The sequence below is a fragment of the Callorhinchus milii genome, unplaced genomic scaffold (assembly GCF_018977255.1).
Source record: "Callorhinchus milii isolate IMCB2004 unplaced genomic scaffold, IMCB_Cmil_1.0 Scaffold22, whole genome shotgun sequence".
Classification (NCBI taxonomy): Eukaryota; Metazoa; Chordata; class Chondrichthyes; order Chimaeriformes; family Callorhinchidae; genus Callorhinchus; species Callorhinchus milii.
In genome coordinates, this window is record NW_024704763.1 from 6,897,945 (window position 1) to 6,919,477 (window position 21,533).

Below are 21,533 nucleotides of genomic sequence, written 5' to 3' on the forward strand. Positions count from 1 at the left end.
ATTATTATTATTATTATCTTAACATATCCAAAAGACTACATCTGTAACAGTGTAGCTTCCACCCCCACCACCCCATCCCCACCAGATTATCAGTCTTGACGATGAGCCCAGAATCCTGTCATGGGGTTTGAACCCACAATCTTCTGATCTAGAGGTGAGGGTGCTACCAACAGGATGACACCAATTGACAGCCAACAAAAGGTTGGTCAATGTGGATGCTGTACAGCAGTGAATCCCATGGTGCTCAAATTTGTAAATCAGATTCAAATTTGATCATTAGTCTGATTGTTTGTGTGGATTCTGCTGGTGCAGTCTATCTGCTGTGCTCAGTCACAACGATAGCCGTCACTCGCATTTTAAAGTAACTCATTGTGTGAGACGCTATGACTTGATCAGGCACGAGCATTAACTGGCGAGTGATGAAATGGCACGATTTCATTCTGTGATCATCCTGTGTGTAAAAACTCACTAGATGTAAAGCGCAAATTAACATCACTCCACATTCGCGTAGACACACACGATTTCCCCCAGTGGACTGTGGGTGGTTAGGAGATAGATAGCTTCTTCCCACCACAACAACTTGCATTTCACATGTTCGGCTTAATAAACAGATCACTGTGTTTGTGATAAGATTCAGAAATGTTTGTAAACACTATGGAGAGTTCAAAACAAGTCACTCTAAGTTCCATAACTTGTTTAAGTTTTTTTAAAAAATATTATTGGTCCGACACAGAGCAAACTCTCTGTAGCACGTTTCCTTATTTCGCTTTATTCGTTGCTTTGTGTCGTGGAGTGTCTATCTAATATGTGAGGTTTGCTAACCAGTGATGAACAAAGGTGTACAGAGGGAATAACAGGTGCCCTGAATTATGCAATTATCCACCAATAAAACTGTTATTGAATCACCTGTGATCCTTTCCATTAGCTAATTAAGTAACATGCACATATCGAGTTCCCTCTGTACATGTGTGTCTGAACATGATAGCACAGCTCGCCAAATTCGACCCCATTGCGTCAAAGGTATAAGCATTGATGTCTTGACTGCCGGTAAGTTCCACCTGTTTCAGGTGTGAAGCAGGAAATTCTTTTAGCACCTTTTAGGTGCCAAGTGCTTCTTATTCTTTCTCTCTCCTCTCTCCGAGAATGATTCATTTCCCTGTAAATAGGAAGAGGTGCTTCACCTGCTCTGCACGTCATTGATAAATTGTGAGCAAGTGTTGGGAAGACGAGATATGGAGACATTAGTTTCTGAAAGGTTTTGAGAAGATACACAGCAAACGTTTCTCCCCCCTCCTCACCTCCCAGTTTGTAAATCAGTAACATGAACATGAGGGACATTTACAGGAAGAGTTAAGGGGAAGATTGAAAGAAAAGACTTCATGAAGAGGGTCCAATAGAACACGGGACGCTCTGTTATAAATGGTTAATGTAGCTCAAATCGCAGTAGTTAAAGGGGAATTGGATAAATGTGAGGAGGAATGAAATAAAAGCTTTTTGGGGAGAAACAAATAGGGAATTGGGATTAGAGTAGTTGGCAACAGTGAAGGAGCATTAGGCTCCAAGGGCCAAATTGTTATTGATATAATTCCAAATAAGAAATCTGCCATTACAAGGCATGTGATGGTACAAGACAGAACAGCTTCACAGCTTTTGGATGATTGAGGTCTTGTGATATCCAAAAGCAAAACTACCTGTACTTCAGAAGTAATCAGTCTAACAATTCCAAGATATTGGTAAACTGGGATCTTGATGGTTTAGATTATTGGAAGCCAACTGCTTTGCAAAAACCTGATCATTAAAATCATCTGAATTGAGCTTGGGCTCTGCAGTTTAATAATAACAAATGATGATAATAATGCCTGCATTTAATATTGTGCCTTTCATATTGAGTGGATGACTCAAAGTCCTTCATGGGATTTTACTGCAAAGTGGAGTGACTGTATGCTTTGTAGGCAAACGTCGCAGCCAATTTTACGCACAACAATCTCCGACAAACAGCCATTAAGTGAATAAGCAATTTTATTTGAGGATTGTTGGCAAGGACACTGGGAGAAACTTCTTCTCTTTCTCTCCATGATTTTTTGTGGCTCATAAAATTCTAAATGTAAATAAAGTTGAGCAGTTATTTAGTTACTTTAGTAAGTGTTGCATGGAGCGAATTCCCGAGAGTAGACAAGTCTCTTATAAAAAGTTATGTATAACTTTTGACTTGTAACTGCGTAGTAAAGCAATGAAACCAGCATTCTTGACTGTGGGGACCAGAGAAAATACGTGTGTGTGTGTGCGAGAGAGAGAGTGAGTTTAAAATAGCAATATCACAAATTCAATCCATATATATCCTAAAATCTCAAAACATGTACATCCTCTGCATGGTATTTTTTTTTGCTAATCACCTGGTGGGAGATTGAGTAGGAATTGGGTTTGTCAAAAAATATATCTTTTCGCACTTTGGAGAAGAATAACCTTTAAATTGTTTTTGAGCGCTACAACTCAGTCTAAGTGAGTTGTGGTTGTAGTCCTTTAGTGGGTGGGTGGGGAAGCGTATAAAAAGAAACACATTGTTGAGCAGAAAAATGCAAGATTCCAGCAAGCACATGGTTCCATTTGATCTGGGTGGGTGTGTGCGATGCTTTTACTTTCTCTCTGTCTGTAATGCTTTTATTTTCTCTCTCTGTCTGTCTTTCTGTTTATGTGTCTCTCTACTTTTTTTATGGGGGGGGGTGTTTGAATTCTACAACAGTCCTGGAGTTGCAAAGAGAGTTGATGTGTGTGTGAGAGAGAGGGAGGCAGGAGGCAATTTGTGCAGTCCTGTAGCTCAGTGGTTGGAACACTCGCCCCGCAAGTGAGAGACCTGGGTTTGATTCCCGGCAGGGCGAAACCTTGGGCAAGTTTCCTCACTCCGCACAGCCTGATAATAATCCCTCGAGGGGGGGAAAAACAGAAATAAAACAAAATGACAATTTGGTCGCTCGATCCACGACTGTTTGTGGGACGCCGCTCTGCGCAGCTGGCTGCCGTGTTTTGCCCCACAAAATATACGGGCAATTCACTTGATGGTATATCATGCGAAGCGCTTTGAGACGTCTCGAAGGCGTGAGAACAACAACAACAACAGCAAAATCACATTTGTATAGCACCTTTCAGGTTGGGAGGACATCTCAAGCTGCTGGACAGAAAGAGTTTCGGACTCAAGTTTGGAGGGGGGTGGGAGGTAGGTGGTGGGTGGGTGGTGGGATGAGTCGGGATCAGGGAGGGGGAAGCGGGGTGTTCGAAAGCACGGTCGAAGAGGAGCGGGTTCCTCGAGATGGTTGTTGAAGGAGCTTAGGGAGGGAGGGAGGGAGGGAGGCGGGAGGGACTGCGGGACGGAGTTCCAGAGGGCGGTGGTTGGCGTGGGTGGGCCGAGTGGCAGAAGAGATCGCCCGGCAATGGTGGGGCGAAGCGAGCGAGCGTGGGTGGGAGCGAGCGGGCGAGCGAGCGAGGAGGTGGCGGGGCGGGCGCCGTAAGATAAGGCTCTGTATCAAATGCAAGGATTGTGATGCTCGTTATTAGGGAATATATATATATAGTGTGTGTGTGTGTGTGAATGTGGCTTTAAGACTCTCTCCCTCTCTCCTCTGTGTGTGTGTGTGTGTGTGGATGTGGCTTTAAGACTCTCTCCCTCTCTCTCCCTCTCTCTCTCTCTCTCCTCTCTCTCTCTCTCTCTCTGTGTGTGTGTGTGTGTGTGGATGTGGCTTTAAGACTCTCTCCCTCCCTCTCTCCTCTCTCTCCTCTCTCTCTCTCTCTCTCTGTGTGTGTGTGTGTGGATGTGGCTGTGAATTCAGCCACATTTGTTTAGCACCAACCAGGCAACCCTGACGTCAGGGCTCGCACAACCTGCCAGTTAAAGAGGCTGACGTGAGAGGCCAGTGGGAAGAGAGGAGAGGGAGAGAGAGAGAGGAGAGAGAGAGAGAGGAGGAGAGGAGGAGAGAGAGAGAGAGGAGAGAGAGGAGAGAGAGAGAGAGAGAGAGAGAGAGAGAGAGAGAGGAGGAGGAGAGAGAGAGGAGGAGAGAGAGAGGAGGAGAGAGAGAGAGAGAGAGAGAGAGACCCAGGACACAGGTTGAAGATGGCCACGGTACCCAACGGAGGGCAACAGCAGCATCAGGACAACACCAATAACAACAACAGCGCCCGAATGAACGGACTGAGCCACAGCCAGAACACCATCCCCATGAAGGACCACGACGCCATCAAACTCTTCATCGGCCAAATCCCCCGCAACCTGGAGGAGAAGGATCTAAAGCCCCTGTTCGAGGAATTTGGTAAAATCTACGAGCTGACGGTGCTGAAGGACCGCTTCACCGGAATGCATAAAGGTCTGTGATGTGACAGTCTCCCTCCTCCTCCTCCTCCTCCTCCTCCTCCTCTCCTCCTCCTCCTCCTCCTCCTCCTCTTCCTCCTCCTCCTCCTCCTCCTCCTCCTCCTCCTCCTCCTCCTCCTCCTCCTCCTCCTCCTCCTCCTCCTCCTCCTCCTCCTCCTCCTCCTCCTCCTCCTCCTCCTCCTCCTCCTCCTCCTCCTCCTCCTCCTCCTCCTCCTCCTCCTCCTCCTCCTCCTCCTCCTCCTCCTCCTCCTCTCCTCTCCTCCTCCTCCTCCTCCTCCTCCTCCTCCTCCTCCCCTCCTCCTCCTCCTCCTCCTCCTCCTCCTCCTCCTCTCCTCCTCCTCCTCCTCCTCCTCCTCCTCCTCCTCCTCCTCCTCCTCCTCCGCCTCCTCCTCCTCCTCCTCCTCCTCCTCCTCCTCCTCCTCCTCCTCCTCCTCCTCCTCCTCCTCCTCCTCCTCCTCCTCCTCCTCCTCCTCCTCCTCCTCCTCCTCCTCCTCCTCCTCCTCCTCCTCCTCCTCCTCCTCCTCCTCCTCCTCCTCCTCCTCCTCCTCCTCCTCCTCCTCCTCCTCCTCCTCCTCCTCCTCCTCCTCCTCCTCCTCCTCCTCCTCCTCCTCCACTCCTCCTCCTCCTCCTCCTCCTCCTCCTCTCCTCCTCTTCCTCTCCTCCTCCTCTTCTTCCTCCTCTCCTCCTCCTCCTCCTCCTCTCCTCCTCCTCCTCTCCTCCTCCTCCTCTTCTCCTCTTCTCCTCCTCCTCCTCTCCTCCTCTTCTTCTTTTCCTCTTCTTCTCTTCTTCTTCTCTTCTTCTCCTCCTCTTCTTCTCTTCTCTCTCTCTCTCACACACTCACTGTCTGTCTGTCTTTTCATGTGTAAAAGAAGATGATCCGAGTCATTATCTCTCTCTCTCTTATCTCTCTATCTATATTTGTCCACCTTTCTCTGTCTCTCTATCTCTCTCTCTCTCCTACACCCCCCCCCCTCCCCCCCCCCCCCCCCCCCCCACACCACCCACAGACACACACACACTCCTTTGCTTTTCCTTTCATTTCCTTTCCTTTCCATGTTTCATGGATTATTTTTAGTTCCTTCCTCCCTTCTTTCCTATTCTCCCCTCTCTCTTTCTCTCTCTCTCTCTCTCTCTCTCTCTCCCTCCTCCCTTCCTTTCCTTTCCTTTCCTTTCCACACACTCAGGATGTGATGGATTATTTTAAACCAGGAGAGGTTCTGATTCTGAGCCACTTGTGTTTCTCTTCTGACACTCTTTCTGTGTGTGTGTGTGTGTGTGTATCTGTTTCACAAACCCCTTCTCATTAAAGTTTTCCTGAAATGTTCCATGGATTCGCAAGATGTTTATTTATTCATATATATATATCATATATATATATATATAAAATATCACAAAAAAAGAGAGTTGCGAGAGAATAAAAACACCCCATCTGGGCTTTGCACAGGGAGCTGATAAAAAAAAGATTGTCGGTTTTCTCTCAGTTAAAATATGAACAAGTGTTTTCCTCCCACCCCCCCCCTTCCCCTTTTTTTTAATGAGATCTCTTCTGGTGAAAAGCTTACATACAGTCGCTCCAGCAATTGGAGATGTCAAAAGTTTTTTTTTTGGAGGGGCCCCATTTCTCAGACTGATATTGATCATATTTCCCCCTCCCACCTTCTCCCTCTCCCCACATCTTATTCTGTTCATCACCGGATTTTAATGATGATTTTCAAAAGGCATTGCGATCAATGTATTTACAACTGATCTGGTGGGTTATTTGAGGGAAGATGAATAAGGCTGATAAACATGAATTAAAAGTACATTAGTGTCAATTTCAGTCATTAGGACATGATAAAGTTTGGTGAAATACACAACGTCCCAGGTAATGCATTGCAGCTAATGATGCTGATTAATGGTGTGAGGATTGTCAGTGCTGCCTGTCAGTTTGATGTGATCATGATGATCTATCTATTCACCCCATTTCACGATGCATTGTATCGTGTGTGTGTATATATATATATTTTTTGAATACTGTTGAGCGCCTACTCTTTTTATTAACAACAGTGAGCTTTGCACGGTTGCAACCTTCTGCTGTGGAGCCGAATGGTTTTAATCTGTGTGGCATATTATTCCTACCAGCGTGGGTCTGATTCATTTGTGTAGTTCAGTGATGGAACAGTATTGACCCCTAAAGTTAGTTGAATCATTTGGCCCAGGATTGAAGCCTGAAATCAAACATTAACGTGTCTCTAGATTTCTTCTTGTGTGTGTGTGTTTGTTTTTACTGATCTGTCTTGATAGCATTTTTAACTGCAGTTGTTCAGCTTATTATTTTTTTAAAATTTAAATTTGCTTCTGATTTTTCTGACTATGTGCAAAGATCCCATTTGCACGATCACGACAGACAGTGAGAATATTGTCAATGATGCGATCACTTGCATTGCCCAGTACTGGTTTCTGTTAATTTGTTTGTTGAATATAGATCTTAATGTAAATTCGCTCTCCTCCATTAGCTTTTGGAGTTCATATAACCAGAGCTGTCAACAACTTTGGCATGGACAATAAGCTTAATGCATACCCTTTTATAGTCAAATCTTATTAACACAGGTTCTGATAAGGCACATGCCTAACTGGAAATCAGTTGCTTTGTTCCCTATCAATGTAAATCTAAAAGAAAGGATGCTGGACATCAAGCATCCATGATGAGAGCTGTAAGTATTGACATCTGTTGCCATACATGTTAATACGATTTGACTTATACCTGAACTTTGAGAGTTATATTAAAAAAAAGCTGCATGAGCCTTTGCACATTATCAGCCTGTCTGCAGCATCGTAGCAGTTTGCCTTACTTTGTACATGTGTGTGTGTGTGTGTGTGTTTGTTACAATTAAAATGTACTTTATGGATGTGTGTTGCTGCATACTTAATGTGATTTTTTTTATTATTCATAACTGTTTTTTCCTAATTGTGCAACTTGAATGTTGCTGCTATTTGGAGAGGGATGCTGCACATATGAGGCAGTTATAGGCAGTAAGGAATGCATACTGAATCTGTGCACAGAATCCAAAGAGTTGCTCACAAACCAGGTCTACGCTTCAGCCAATGCTATTGCCCATAACTCAAAACAGTTAAGATAAACGTATGCTTATCTGAGTAAATACAGCTCCGTTCCACTTTCTTCTGCGCCACAACTGATATGCACCAATTTAAGTTTCAATTGACCATTGTAACGGGGATGTTGTTGGCATAGATTGTACACTGGATATTTTTTAAAAAGGAAAAAAACAACAAAAAAATGCACTTGCATCTAAGCTTGTTTATTATGTTATCACTGTTTGGCTGCTTAATCCAAGTGTAGGGCTGATTTAATTAGGAGTGCTTTGAGATAAATAAAACTGGTTGCTTGAGAAAGGTAAGGTGGCTTTGCGGGAAGGTGAGCGAAAGAGGCCAGGGCTTCGTGCATATCTGCGGCACTTATTGAAATGAAGGTAAAACCACTTAACATTTGCAGTTTAGATTAATTTGCTTGGTTTCTGATATAGGTTGTGCCTTCCTCACATACTGTGCTAGAGATTCAGCTCTAAAGGCTCAAAGTGCTTTGCACGAGCAGAAGACATTGCCTGGGGTAAGTACACCTTATTTTTTGTTTAATCTTCATGGATATGAAAATATTTGGCCTCTATGTTCACCCTCCCCAGTGTTTGTGACCTGATCCGGTATTTCAATAGGCTCTCTTTGTCCGATCTCTTGCCAGCACTAGCACACATGGATATGTAACCAGTTGCTTCAACAAAAAAAAATCACTGAGGCGAAAAGAAAGAGGGAGCTTTTTTATTCGTATTTTACCATAAAGTGATCTGTCAATCTGTCTTTGTCAGACACCGAAATTGACATTGCAGTCGACAAGATCGCTGCAAGATTGCACCTAGTGCAAAATACTCACTAAATGTCTTGTTTTAAAAAAAATGTTGAGAGACTGCATCGCTGTCCTTGATTGAAATGAGGTTTGTCTGGCTGTGAAGTGAAATGGTCGCAGAACATTCAAAAGCACGAGTCGGTTTTGACGTTTTTTGCTTTCACCATTTCAAAATCCTGCAATAGTTTATTCTTCTGCATTTCAAAAAAAATTATTAATGTCTAAAACAATTTGAAATGTGTTTGATAAGCGTGGAAGTGAATCCTTTTTTTTGTGTGCACTTCAGGATTATTAAGAGCTTTGCCGGGTGTCTGTTGCGAATCCTACTTTGCTCTGAAACAATGGACTGCAGTGTTGGCTCTGTAGTTTAGTCAGAAATCTATGCTGATGAGAGTGACTATCAGGTTGTGTTAAAATAAGTGGCTCCCTTCTGCACGAAACATAAATATATAGCCTGGCATTGAGCGACACTAACAGAAATTTAAATTCAATTTACCGTTTGCCACTTTGAGACTGTGCTGAGGAAATGCAGTGTTTCGCCGTGTTATTACTGAGGTCTGAATGCGTGCGTTAAACTGAGGAGAGGCAGAGAGTAAAAATAACGTTCCTGTTTTCATTTTGTTGCGTGTTCGGCTGGCTGTGAAGAATAAAGACAGCTCGCAAATCATGAGAGAAAAAAAATGGCTTGAAACCTTAATCGTAAATTTGCATTTTTTTTTAAAAAAAAAACAAGTCGACGATAGCAAAGGAGTTTCGAATCAATTCGTGGCAAAAAATGACGCTCGCTGGCACAAAAGTTGGTTCCAGATGCAGTCTGGTTGCGTTTCGATGTATATATATAACATATACACATATATAAAACATTGTTACTCCCTGGAGTCTGAATTTACTCTCTTTATCCGCCATGTGATTATACTTGACATTTATCTGTGTCCCTTAATTTCAAGGTAGTTAGGTGAATCCCACCTCCCTGTGACATTGATTGGTGTCTTTATAGCTTGACATTCTATTAAGAACTCCCGATTGCTTAGTTGCTGTGTCAATCATGTAATGTCCCAATAATGTGCCAACTGCTTGACAGCCGGAGCAAGGGAGCTGTCCAACATTTCAGCGGCTTGATAAGGTAGATTGTTTATCCTTTTTATATATATATATTAAAAAAAATACATCTTACCCTTCTCTGCTGAAGTTGGTGCGGTGGAAGTTTCGTGAAGGCAAACGTGCACGCAACCCCGGCAAATGAGAGCTATAAAAATCAGAAGTTACTTACGATAACACCATATCGAATAATGTTTTTGACCATGTTCTTTCGGAGAGGCCCTGGGTGCAGGTTCTCATTAGAGAAGCTCTCTGTTACTAAACTGCAGCATTCAGTACTGTAGTCCCCCGCCTCAATGGAGGAACGTACTGCAGCTTCAAAGGAGAATTGGTGATTTTTACTGTTATTATGATAGGATTTGCAATAGTCTTTGAATTCTCTTCGGGGGTTTGCAGATCTACTTGGATTGTAATGTTTGCCATTAAAAGTTATGAACATTTGTTGCAGGAGGAATATTCAGCAAAAGAATGTTGCTAATAAATGGGATATTAGCCATAAAACGCTCCTGTGTTCTCTCTAATGGTGACATGTTTTCTAATGATTTTATAATATTGCTCTTTTCTGGAGCTGCTGACTCGCAATCTACCAGTGCATCGGCAGAAAAGCTGCAGGAATGGGATCTCGGCTTAGTTCGATTGCAACAGCTTTCATCCTGAGATTATTTTACTTGTTTATTTATTTGCAAAGTGGGGGCAAGGGGTGGAAGCAGTAACTGTTTGACTCCTTGTAAAAAGTGTCTGATTTTATTAGTAATTCATTTGCAAAAAAAATGATGTATTAAGATTCTGGTTTAGCTTCACTTGCTTTCGTTGATTTTTTTTAAACTACAAAATTATTTGTTTTATTCCCCTTTTTTCTCTTTTCTCCCCTTTCCCTTCGCCCCCCCCCCCCCCCCCCAACCTCACCCCCGATGCCACCCTCCGGAGATTGAGGAACATTTGAGAAACAATAACCGGGTTCAGTGTGGAAATGCCTTGGCTCACAGGAGAATGGAATGATTAGTCTCATGCTGTGTCTGTTTATGGAATGGCACAGTACAAACCAAAAGGTGCAAATCTTGGAGTTTTGCCTCTGGGTCAATGAGGAATCTGTATTCGGCAAAACTGTATCAGTCAAGCGATCTGGGACACTATCCCTCGCAAAGGCCGCTGTATAAATGCAAGTTGCTGTTGTTGAAGTAAGCATCTAAACACTTGTCGACCTACCCAAATTGTACGTTGGTGAATTTGTTTTAATATAATGATTCGATTTATCTCGTCTTGTCTTATTACCTTGTACCGCATCAGGGGGAATTGGAACAGCTTTCCTCGTTTGGTTTTCAAAAAACTGGACGTCTGTCTGCTCGGTTAGCGATTCTCAAACTTTTTGATGCCAGCGACTGGCTCTTCTTAAAATGTGTCGGACCATTAGGAATTGAGGCAGCCGGGTCACTCGGTCTGAAGAGGACCAGGTTATGAGGTCATTTGAGACCCGCTGGACCAGGTGACGGGGTATCTTCAGGCTAAGCTAAACTCAAACGATACGGTGGCTACTATTTGTTCCTGAAAATCATGTATAATCCTTGGATTTGCTACGGCGCCTTATCACGTCTTCGAGACGTCTCAAAGCGCCTCACAGAGCATACGGTAAAGCGAATCGACCGTGTATTCCGTAGGCGTGAGGTGTCGCGGTTTGAACCGGTAACAGACATTGAAGGAGCAGATCAGGTTTGTGATGTCGGGGAGTCTTTCACCTCTTTCCCTTCCTCACTCCCTCTCTTCATAATTCGGAAAAGTCCTACCAGTATTCTTTCTTTCTTTCTCTCTCTCTCTCTCTCTCTCTCTCTCGCTCTCTATGGCCTATCACCTCTATCTGGTAGAGCTGTTAAACTGCTCCCTCTAGTGGGCCACCCCAAGAACTGGTTAAAATTCACCCAGCAGGGCAGGTGCGTTCGGAGGTAATGTGACAGACTTGAGCTGGTCTGGCAACCAGAGGGTCAGAGCTCCACACTGGAAACTGCAAGGCACCTCCCAGTGCTGTGGTTATGACTCTGTTTGTTTGTTTTACTCTGAGACGGTGATAAAGTTGTAAGCTCGGGCGGGCTGGGCGGGGTGGAGGAGCAGGAGGAACTGGGACTGTGCCAGCCCCACCTCGAGGACTGGGAGTTTGACTGGAACCTCACTGGAGATCTTCCAAGTGGTTGTAATATTGATGAGCAATAATGAATTTGGCAAGTCACAGCCCAGTTTCCAGGACGTCTCACACAACTGCCCCTTAATTGGCCACATTTTAACATGTTCCTCAGGAAACCCTACCCCCCCCAACCCCCCACCCCCCCCACTCCCGCTCAGTATGGCTGGAATTGGAGATTGAAATCTTCCCACTGGTGCAGTAGAGGGTGCTATTCAGACATTAGGGTTCAGCTACAGTATTGTTCAGCTGTTTGCTGTTCATCCCCAACCTTTGCTATATTTGGAATGGGTTGTGTTTTACCTTACAATAACCCTGGCGTTTTATATTGCAATGCAGCACGTCCTCCAGATGTCTTAAAGCATTTTGCAGGATTTTACTGTAAAATGTAGTGACTGTGTATTTGTGGGTGAACACGGCAGCCAGTTTGCACACAGCAAAGTCCCACAAACAAGCCATGAAGTGAACAATCAATTTTATTTGGGGGATTGTTTGCTAGAATACTGGGAGAAACTCCCTTTTCTTAAAACAGTGTGCAATAAAAGCCGGGAAGAATGTTTCATTCCATCAGATTAGGTTATTGCACAGATAGATAGAACTTTACTCTGTTTTTAATTCATTGTCGACTGACCTTGGAATTGTTTGATGTTGTTGGTGTTGGCAAATGTGGCATATAATCCGCACCATCAATATCCCACAAATAGACATGGGATAAATGGAGAATTAATCTGAATTCACTGGAGGAATATTGGTCAGCGTGCCAGGATAACTCCCATCTCCCTTCCGAACATTGCTATGGGATCTTTAACATCCGCTGAACAGGAGAAAAGACCTCGGGGGGAAGGTTTAGCTGAAGGTCAGCACATGCAGTGCTTTACTGGGGTTTCAACTCGGATAAAATCCTCAAACCCTGGTGCAGCACTTGAACCCACATTCATTCAAATGAGACTCAACTGAGTCAAAGAGATTGCATCCAGGAGCAATTTATGGCAAATATAAATTGGACAACCTCCTTTGTCCAAATAGAAACGGAAGTTGGTGGGAGCACTCAGCAGCTCAGGCAGCATCTATGGAGAAAGCAAAGTGAGTCAATGTTTTGGGTCCACGACCCTTCGTCAGAGCCGAGTGTTCCCAGCGATGTCTGCTTTTGTTTTCAGATTTTTCAGCATCTCCAGTATTTTGTGGTTTGTTTGCTTTGTCCAAATGTTTGTTGTTTATTTTCTTTCTTTCTCTCTCTTTGTCTTTTCTCTCTTTCTCCTTGTTTATTTCTCTCCCCTTAACTCACTTCTCTCTCCTCGTATTGTTTCTTTCCTCATCTTTCCTCATTCTCTCACTCTCACTCCTTCCCCTTTTTGCTTTGCCTTCTTTCTCTTTTTTTGTTTTCTCTTCTCGTCTCCGCCTTTCTCCTTTCACCTTACCCCTCTCCTCCTCCTCGCGCTCTCCCCCTCTCCTTTTATTTTTACTCCTTCTTCCTCTCCTTCGCTCACTCTCTCTTCCTTCACTCTCTTCTTTTTCTCCCTCCTCTTTTATCTCTGTCTCGCCTTCCTCTTGCTCTTTGCAGGTTTACTCCTTGTGCCTTTGTGTGGAAACAATTTAATTAAAGGACACTGCAGCTTGAGAAAAGCCAACCTCTCCTCTCACGTATGCAGCCCCAACCCATCCTGCAACCTGCTCCAATACAGAGTAGGAGAACGTACTTGTTGCTCAGAGTGTTTTAGAACTCATTCATTTAAACGGATGACTTTTGCTGTATAAAATGAGAGATTCTTTGTAAATTGGTGAGAGCTTGAATTATTCCAAACTGTTGCGGAAAAGTTTGAAGCTACATTTTATGTTCAGTTCGAAAGGTTTCAGTTTGGCTCAGTTGGTAGCATTCCATTCGTTGGGTTGGACGGTTGTAGGTTCCAGCCTTACATCAGACTATAGTGGTTGGGCCAGTCATAGGCCAAAGGACACAGTGATGTCTGGAGGAGCGCTGCATTGTCAGAGGTACCGTCCTTTCAATGAGACATTCAGCTGAGCTCCCTTCTGCTTGTCTACGTTGTAGATTGTATGGCACTATTCCAAAAGAGAAAGGAGTTTCTCTTGGTGTCCCAGCCAACAACCTCCAGATAAATTAATCGTACAAGTCATGGTTATTTGTAGGACGTTGCTGTGTGCAAATTAGCTGCTGTATTCGCCTACAAACATACAGTCACTCCGCTTTACAGCAAATTCCCTGTGAGGTGCTTTTCAGCTTTATAGGTGCTCGATCAAATGTAAGGAATATTGTGAATTACAGCCTTCAAACAACCCGATTTCATGTGGCAAGTTGCAGTTCCATGAACTTGCACCTTCTATTTGCCTCGGTGCTAAGACAAGCAGACACAGTGTTTGGGACAAACCCATTGGATTGTCGGGATGACTCTCTGCTGGTTAGTAAATAATCTACCTTGCTCAATGAATGAGTATTATTCTCCACCATATGGTAGAAGCTGCTGAATTGTCTAATGGAATCAGTCTGCACTACCAAAGGAGGCATATTTGCCTGTTAAACAGAGAATTGCTCATTGGCAGAATATAGTAGGTTGCCTTGGTATTACTGTGTCTGGGAAGGGCTAATTTCTCATCAGCTTAAATGGAAGGTTCAGGTTTACAGTTTAAGCAGTTTTATGAGTTATCTTTTACTATGAAAACAGTCTGAAATTCTACCAATTCTAGTCTTAGCCTGTAATCCATTAAGATTTAAGATGCAGGCACAGGATTATGGGGAATTCTTAAATTCAGTCTTAATTTGGAAGCTGGTCTTCCACAGTCCTTACAAAGAAAATTGGCTTTCAAATGAAGACTGTATTTAAGAGTTGTTTTTTTTCACAATTCCACGTCATCTTAAATTTCAAGACAATTATAGTCTGACTGGTTAAGACTAGGTGGAATTTCAGGCCTGAGCTCACACACAAATCTTAGGCTATTCTATGTGTGTAAATGAGCTTGTGTTTTGTGTGTACTGTCCTTTAGCTGCCGATAGCAGCTCAGTTCTTGTGGAGAAAGGATCGCAGTAAATCTGGCTTGTATATGAGACACGGATGCAAATTGAATGTTGCATTGAACCAGCGATTGTGTTGGCAGCGAGCGATTACATTAGGCCATGGTTTAATGATTTACACTTTCCACAAGCAGTTGAAATCGTCCTGAATTTTATATCAATTATAAGATACTGTGATCAAATTCTTTGCTTCCAGCGTAAACCAGGTGATCGATTTATCATGGGAAAAATTCCCAGGTCGGGTCCTAGTTTTGCTCAGCCCCCACTCCACCACCCTCTGCTCAGCCGGCTCCAACCTCCTGTTCATTCCCTCGTCCCCTCGGCTCCACCGTCGGAGGTCGCGCTTTCAGCCACTATTCCCCGAAACTCTGGAACTCCCTCCCTCAACCCCTCACCTAAGCCCCGTGTAACAGTGACTAGAGTTCTCTCTGTCATGGTTTAGGTTCGCACCCCACTGCAGTGCTGAATGAGTCACTACAGTCACTATACTCCAACAGTAAGACCCTGTGAAGCACTTTGAGATATCTCGATGATGTGGTAAGGCGTGATAGCAAATCAAGGACTATTATTATTATTATGAGTTCAGTGGCACAAAATCCCCTGATATCAGAGTTCATCCTGCGCTGATCTCTGTAAGTAATGATCTACTTGCTACCAGAAAACCTCATTGTATACACCCAGTAATAATAATAATAATAATAAGAGGGATTGTATTGCATTTTTTTTAATATTCTCTGATGGGAGAGACTGCAGGGCAGTTGTTCTGTAAGAACTGTACCTGTACCTAATTGTAAACACTGCAACTCCACGTCTCCTCTCCCTCCACCCCCCACCACCACCACCACCAGTGGGTCTCAGCTGGAGTTTGCGCACTTTTTATCAACGGTTTTTAATATTGCAGGAAATTAACAGTGACATAAAGGTTCCCCTTGAAAGCAGTTAGCGCTGGTGTAAAAATATCAATAATGAATGATTGGCAGAGTGAAGTATTGAAGAGCTAAAATGAGTTTGATAAAATTCGATTTCCCTGCTTTTTCATTTCTACAACCAAGTGTCCTGTTGTATAACACTTTTTAATTTAACTTCTCGTTATGAAAGCAGGGCTGAGTAGCTCTACCTATCCTCCTTCCAGGCTTTAAAGACTTCCATTAAGAGTACAATATTTGGTGTGGAGATTAATTGGCAGCTTGTAGATAGCAGGAATTCTGGGAGGTCATTAATTCTCTGCACTGACTGCTTCGCTGCTGTCTTACTGCGGTGTGCAAGTTGGATTAAAGAAAGTAAGTTGGATTCAGATTAATACGGCATTCTGTTTCATATACAGTACTCCTTCTTAAGGGTAAAAAAAAATACCTTTGGTTTCTTTCAAATCGCTTGAGAGAGCCAGCGCTATTTATTTCTCTCGCTCTCTCTCCCTCTCTCCTAAATCAAAATGTTTATTTCCATTCCACCTGGGTTTTCTCCCCCCCCCGCGCGCCCCCCCCCCCCCCCACACACACACACATTCAGCCAACCCAGCACGCTCTCTTGCCTCAGATGGTTGCATGTTCAAGCCCCACGCCAGAATTCTAGCTGGTAATATTATTATAATAATACTTGTTCCTATAATCCTGTGAAGTGCCTTGAGGCTTCCACCTGACCTGAATGGTGTTATATCAAATGCAAGGATTAATAGTATTACGTGGTGCCTAATCATGTCGTCAAAACGTCTTGAAGCACTTCACAGAAATATGGTTGCAAGTGTTGCAACTATGTGTTTTGTCTGTGAGCCCCAAATCTTCTGACTCAGGGGTGAGAGTGCTACCAACTGAGCCAGGAGCCAAACAGATCGGTATCAATAATTCTTGCGTTTGACCTAGCGCCTTATCACGTTTTTGAGACGTCTCAAAGCGCTTCACAGAATATACTGTAAAGTGAATTGACTGTATATTTGGTGGTGGAAACGCTGCATTCTCAGTGGTGCCGGACCTCAGCTAAGAAGTAAACACTCAAGTCAAACCCCTTCTTGTCTTTCGAGTGCTGGGAACTGTCTTGAAGAACAGAGAGCATCTAGGCGACCAAACCAGTATTCCTCCCTTAAATTGACCTAAAACTGGTAAAAGAAAGGCTATTGTGTGCTAAAAATACCATGCACTGTTCCCTCTTGGTCAATCTTAATGTGTGTGTGTGTGTGATGTGACTGGCACCCATTAACCACTTCTTTTGCTCACAGTTAACAGGAAGAGTGATTGAGGCTAGGACATTGTCTGTTGATCTTAAGGATAGACAATAAGGTAATTTATTTGACAGTACCTTAAGCCACCACCTCTATCCCTCATTCACTTATCTCTCGCCTTGCTCTGGCTCCCACTTGGACTCTGTAAAATGTTTTAAGAAGTTTTCCTATATGAAAGCTACTGTACAAGTTTGATTTATCGCTGATATTATGGACCTTCATTGCCCAAATATCTTGTGATAACCATCACTGCATTTAACAGGCTGACTGTGTTGGACATTATTTGATGTAGTGCAGTCCTGCATCAAATGCACGATGTGCTATTACTTTCTCCCTTATTATTGGCTTGTTGTCAGGCGTTGGGGAAGGTTCTGCAAATCTCCTTGCTCTCGAGTGTTGAGAATGATGAGCTCTGGAGCCAAGGTAGAGGCAAATGAGGGATGAAACACTTAGCAGAGTAGTGGATTCTAATCATGTCGACACAACTATCCACAGCAACGACTTGTTTCGTATAAAACTGAGCATCTTTTGCACTGAGGACATACGGGCCTTTATAGAGGCATACAATATTCTAAATGTGATTGAGAGACTAAACCCTGAACAGTACTTTCAAGTGCGCAGAGGCAGCAGAACAAGAGGGCACAGATACAGGGTTGCCAAAGGGCAAAACATCCAGACAGACACCAGGAAATATTTCTTTACTTAGAGGGTAATTGCCAGGGCTGGATGTTGCACTCATTTAAAAAACAGTTTGATACGGTGATGGGGACAGTAGGGTAGGTGTTCTGTAGGAATAAGATCTAATGGGCCAAGGAGGGGGGGGGGGGGGGGGGAGCAAGACAAAACTACTGGGGGATGGAGTTCCAAGGTGCAGAAACTTAAGGGGAAGTGTAATATTTGCTTGGTGATCTATCCATCAGTTTGAAGCTCCCTGTGAGGAATTGACTGATGGGAAGTGTTTTGGGTTTAAAACAACACGTAAGCACTCTCTAATTACCTCCTCATCCACAGTCTCGAGACTCTGCCTGCCACTAAAAAGTTGACTTGATGCAGGCCCTATTTTTGAGAATTTATAAGGACCAATTTGCTTCTCTAACTCGGCGAAAAAATATTGATTTTTATTTAGGAGAATAATTAAATATTTATTTTCACTTTGTTGAGTTCTGGAGGTCAAATTCCACATAAGGAAGGTACAGTGTGCCTCTACAAGAAATCAATAGATTAGTTTATATTTAATATTTAATTTATTTATATATTTGACCAGTTCCAGTTGCGAAGCCTGAACTGTAATAGAGGGTGAAATTTTAACATTGAGAAAGGACAAAGGGGAGACCAAACTGAGCAACTTCGCACATGGCCTGTTGCATAAATAATAGAAATCAGATCACCTTTCAGGGATCCAACCACTGGAACTGCATCATTTCTTTTGGCCTCTGCGCTTTTCTCCGGGCGAGCAAACAGCTCCCGCGCCTTTTAATCAAACGCTTCGCGTGTTCTTTTCTGACAGTCACCTGGGAGTTCAGTTGGCGATGCGATCCGTCTACTCTTCCAAACAAATCGCCGTGACGGGCGTTTCTGTGGCTATTTTTACCTTGACGATCGTGGTTGAGGGTTCCTTTTAAAAGTTTGAGTTTCACCGAGCCCGAGGATTGACTTACTAGCGCGTCATTATCGACACAAGCGGGAAGAGTTGTTGAGAACATGAGAGGCAGGCGAGGACCAGAGCAGATGTGTTTTTAATTGCCCAGCAATCCTCGCAGCCTGGCGGGGTGGCAGTCATGACCTACAATAACAGAGAACTTTCTCACTGAGCTTGTGGAAATATTTTCTTGAACTGTGTTTGTGAAAATTTGAGGACAAAACGGCATGAATTTAAGGTTATAAGGCAGAGCGGGGAAGTTATGAATTATTTTTTGTTTCTCCTTAGAGTGTTGTCAGAGTTATGCCAAGGGTGGGTGTCTTTTGGAGCAAAGTCATTTGTGGGCATTTAAGTGGGGGGACTGGGTAAGCTTATGTTGGAAGAGTAAACCCAGCTTTCTTTATTGAGGTTTCTTACCGATGAACCCAGATCAAAACTTCAAGAATCACCAAGACAGTAGGACAAGAAGACATGGGTTTAGAGTTGTAAAAGGGCATTTTGAGGACAGGATAGACATCGGGAAGTTTTTCTTTACTCGGAGGCTAATTAATGACTGGAACAGGGGTTGCAGGAAAGGGTGTTTGTGACTCATTTGGGGGAAAAAACAGTTTAATACCATGATGTCAAGCCAATATAGGGTGTGTTTGCTGGAAGATGGGATCAAATTGGTTTGGATAAAGAAGAGCAGCGAATTGGGATTAGGATTGCTGACCCATTGGAGGAACAAACCCCATCAGTAATACAATGGGTTGAATCATTTCCTAATCTGCTGTAGATTTCTGTTGTTCTTATGATATTTAGATGAATGCAATGTCTGGTGGAACTGTTGTTTTAAAGTCTCGATAGAATAAGGATGGGAGTTGAGTTTGTGAAGCTTTAAGTGTGTTATCTGGGGAAATGCATTCACTAGAAAAAAAATTAACAAAGGAAATTGTTTTATCTTGAAGGAGGAAAGTAGATGTAGACATAGGAAGACGCTTTGCATGCAATCTTTTCAGTTACTGAATAGGGAATTATGAGAAGAGAGGGTTTTCCCTTGAAGTGAAGTTCGCTTGCTGAGCCCTTAAATCAAATCCTGATCTTCTCTGGGTGATTATTTAAAACTCTGATTAATAACGATATCTTATTTTAAAAGTTCAAAGGATGTGCAGCTCACAATTTCACCCAGTCTTAGCTTACGAGACCATTTTGTCTTAAANTTTTTTTAAGATCGTGCAGAATTGTGAAAAATTCTTAAATCCAGTCTTAATTTTGCAAGTTTGCAAGTTCCACAGTTGCTAAGCTCTCGGCAGCTAAATGAAAGGAATTTTCCACAATTCTGTGTGATACAAAACTTTTAAACAACACGTCTTGCAACCTAAGTAAAATTTCAGTTTGTTAATTCTGAATGGACATCTTTCACATGTTAAAATAATGCTACTCTTTACCGTCCTGCACCCCCTCCCTCCCCCCGATCCAAAAAATGAGTCATTCACCTTACAGCTGTTCGTGGGAATTTGCTGTGCGCAAATTGGCTGCCGTGTTGCCCTTCAGATACACAGTCGCTGCACTTAAAACTGAGTCGCTTTGCGACATTACATTCTCTTTGCAATATTAAGCACAATATTAAGTGCAAAGATACTCATTTTCTTTTAGGGTTTTCTGACGCACAGCTTGATCAGTGCAGCATTTCATTCGGGACGGGACAGGGGGTTGGGGGGAATACGCAGTGATTTGACCGTAAAGATACGTTGAAGATCTTAAACATTACAGCTTCAGTGGGGGAAAAAAATCCATGCCTTGTCAAGTCTTGAAGAGTTTGCCATTAGTAATTTAGGCTGGGGGGTTACTTTGATGAAACCAATATATCTTGAATGATCTCACTTGGCTTGCATTTTTGATTTCCACTTAGCAGAGATGTATTTATATTCCCTCTACGTTCCCTTTATCTCGCTCCAGCGTGAATCTTGATAATTTTCCTTCACTGCTACATGGTATCGTATCGCAGAGCAGCGCTTAAAAAGAGAACTGCTGTAACATGATCAAAACAGCTCATTTTGTCTCCTCCCGTGCTTTCTTGCCAAATGCATCTGAGAGGCAACTGGGTTCCGACGGTGGCCCTCTCTCCTCTGGGACAGAGCGTGGATCACAGACTCACACACACAGACACAGACTCACACACTAGGTCACGTGCTCATAATCCAGGCTGATAGCATTGCTGAGAGAACACTGCCTTGTGCCTTCCTTCAAATGAGATGTTAGACCGAGGCCGTGACTGTGCGCTCAGGGTTCCTGTGCTGCTGTTTCGCAGGGAGCTTGTCCTGGCCAATATTCCTTCTCGTTCTGAATTCCCCAAAAGCAGTTACAATAGGCAACTCGCTGCTCGGTGGGACGTCGCTGGTGCAGATCAGCTGACAGACACACTTCAATGGAGAGCAGTCACCACACGTCAAAGTAACTCATTGTCTGAAGGAAATTGAGACATAATGAGGCACTGTATCAAATTAGCTCCTTTGAAATGCTCCCTCTCAGTTTCAGTCCTTCATTCTATCAACAACAGCTTGCATTCGCGTTGCTCACGTGTCGGGGAGTTTTTGCAATGACGGTGGGGGAGGGTTCAAACTGCAAGGAACAGGGGAGTCAAAGCGGTAGGTTTTAAGTTGGATTTAAGCACCATAGGGACTTAATAATAATAATAATCCTTGTATTTGATACACGTCTTCGAGACGTCTCAAAGCGCTTCACAGGATAGACTGTAAAGTGAATTGACTGCGTATTTTGTGGGCGAAAAGTAATGATTAAACCAGCGATTAAACGTACACTCAAATCATACGTCGCTTTCACTGAGACCTCGCCCTCGCCTTAAGGCCATTCGTTCTCTTAACATATTCTCCCAAAAATTGTGCGGCAATTTGGAAGATTCTTAATTCTTCAATCAGCCTTGGCTTTGAACCGCTTGTAAACCGGCGTCAAAGTTAAAACTGAATTTGTTCCCCCCCCCAAAATATTTTTGTGATCCTCAACATATTTTAGGGCAAAGACCAGAGGGAACCACGATTGCTCTGGTGCTGTGCGAGCCTACATGTGAGAATGTTGCATTTCCAGCCGAGTTGGTTCGCGTTTTCACAACTGTGCAGAGCCGGGGGGGGGGG

General features: G+C 43.5%; 1 protein-coding gene across 9 annotated transcripts in view; it reads left to right on the forward strand.

Moving 5' to 3' along the window:
- Positions 1-4,044: 4,044 nt before the first annotated feature.
- The window catches only part of celf6 (CUGBP Elav-like family member 6), a 304,079-nt gene continuing 286,590 nt past the window's right edge, over positions 4,045-21,533 (forward strand). For all 9 annotated transcript variants that reach the window (XM_007909263.2, XM_007909236.2, XM_007909242.2 and 6 more), the window contains exons 1-2: positions 4,045-4,352; positions 7,882-7,964. In XM_007909263.2, coding sequence (XP_007907454.1) covers positions 4,103-4,352; positions 7,882-7,964 — 333 coding nt within the window. In that variant the 5' untranslated portion in view covers positions 4,045-4,102. The remainder of the gene's footprint in view (positions 4,353-7,881; positions 7,965-21,533) is intronic.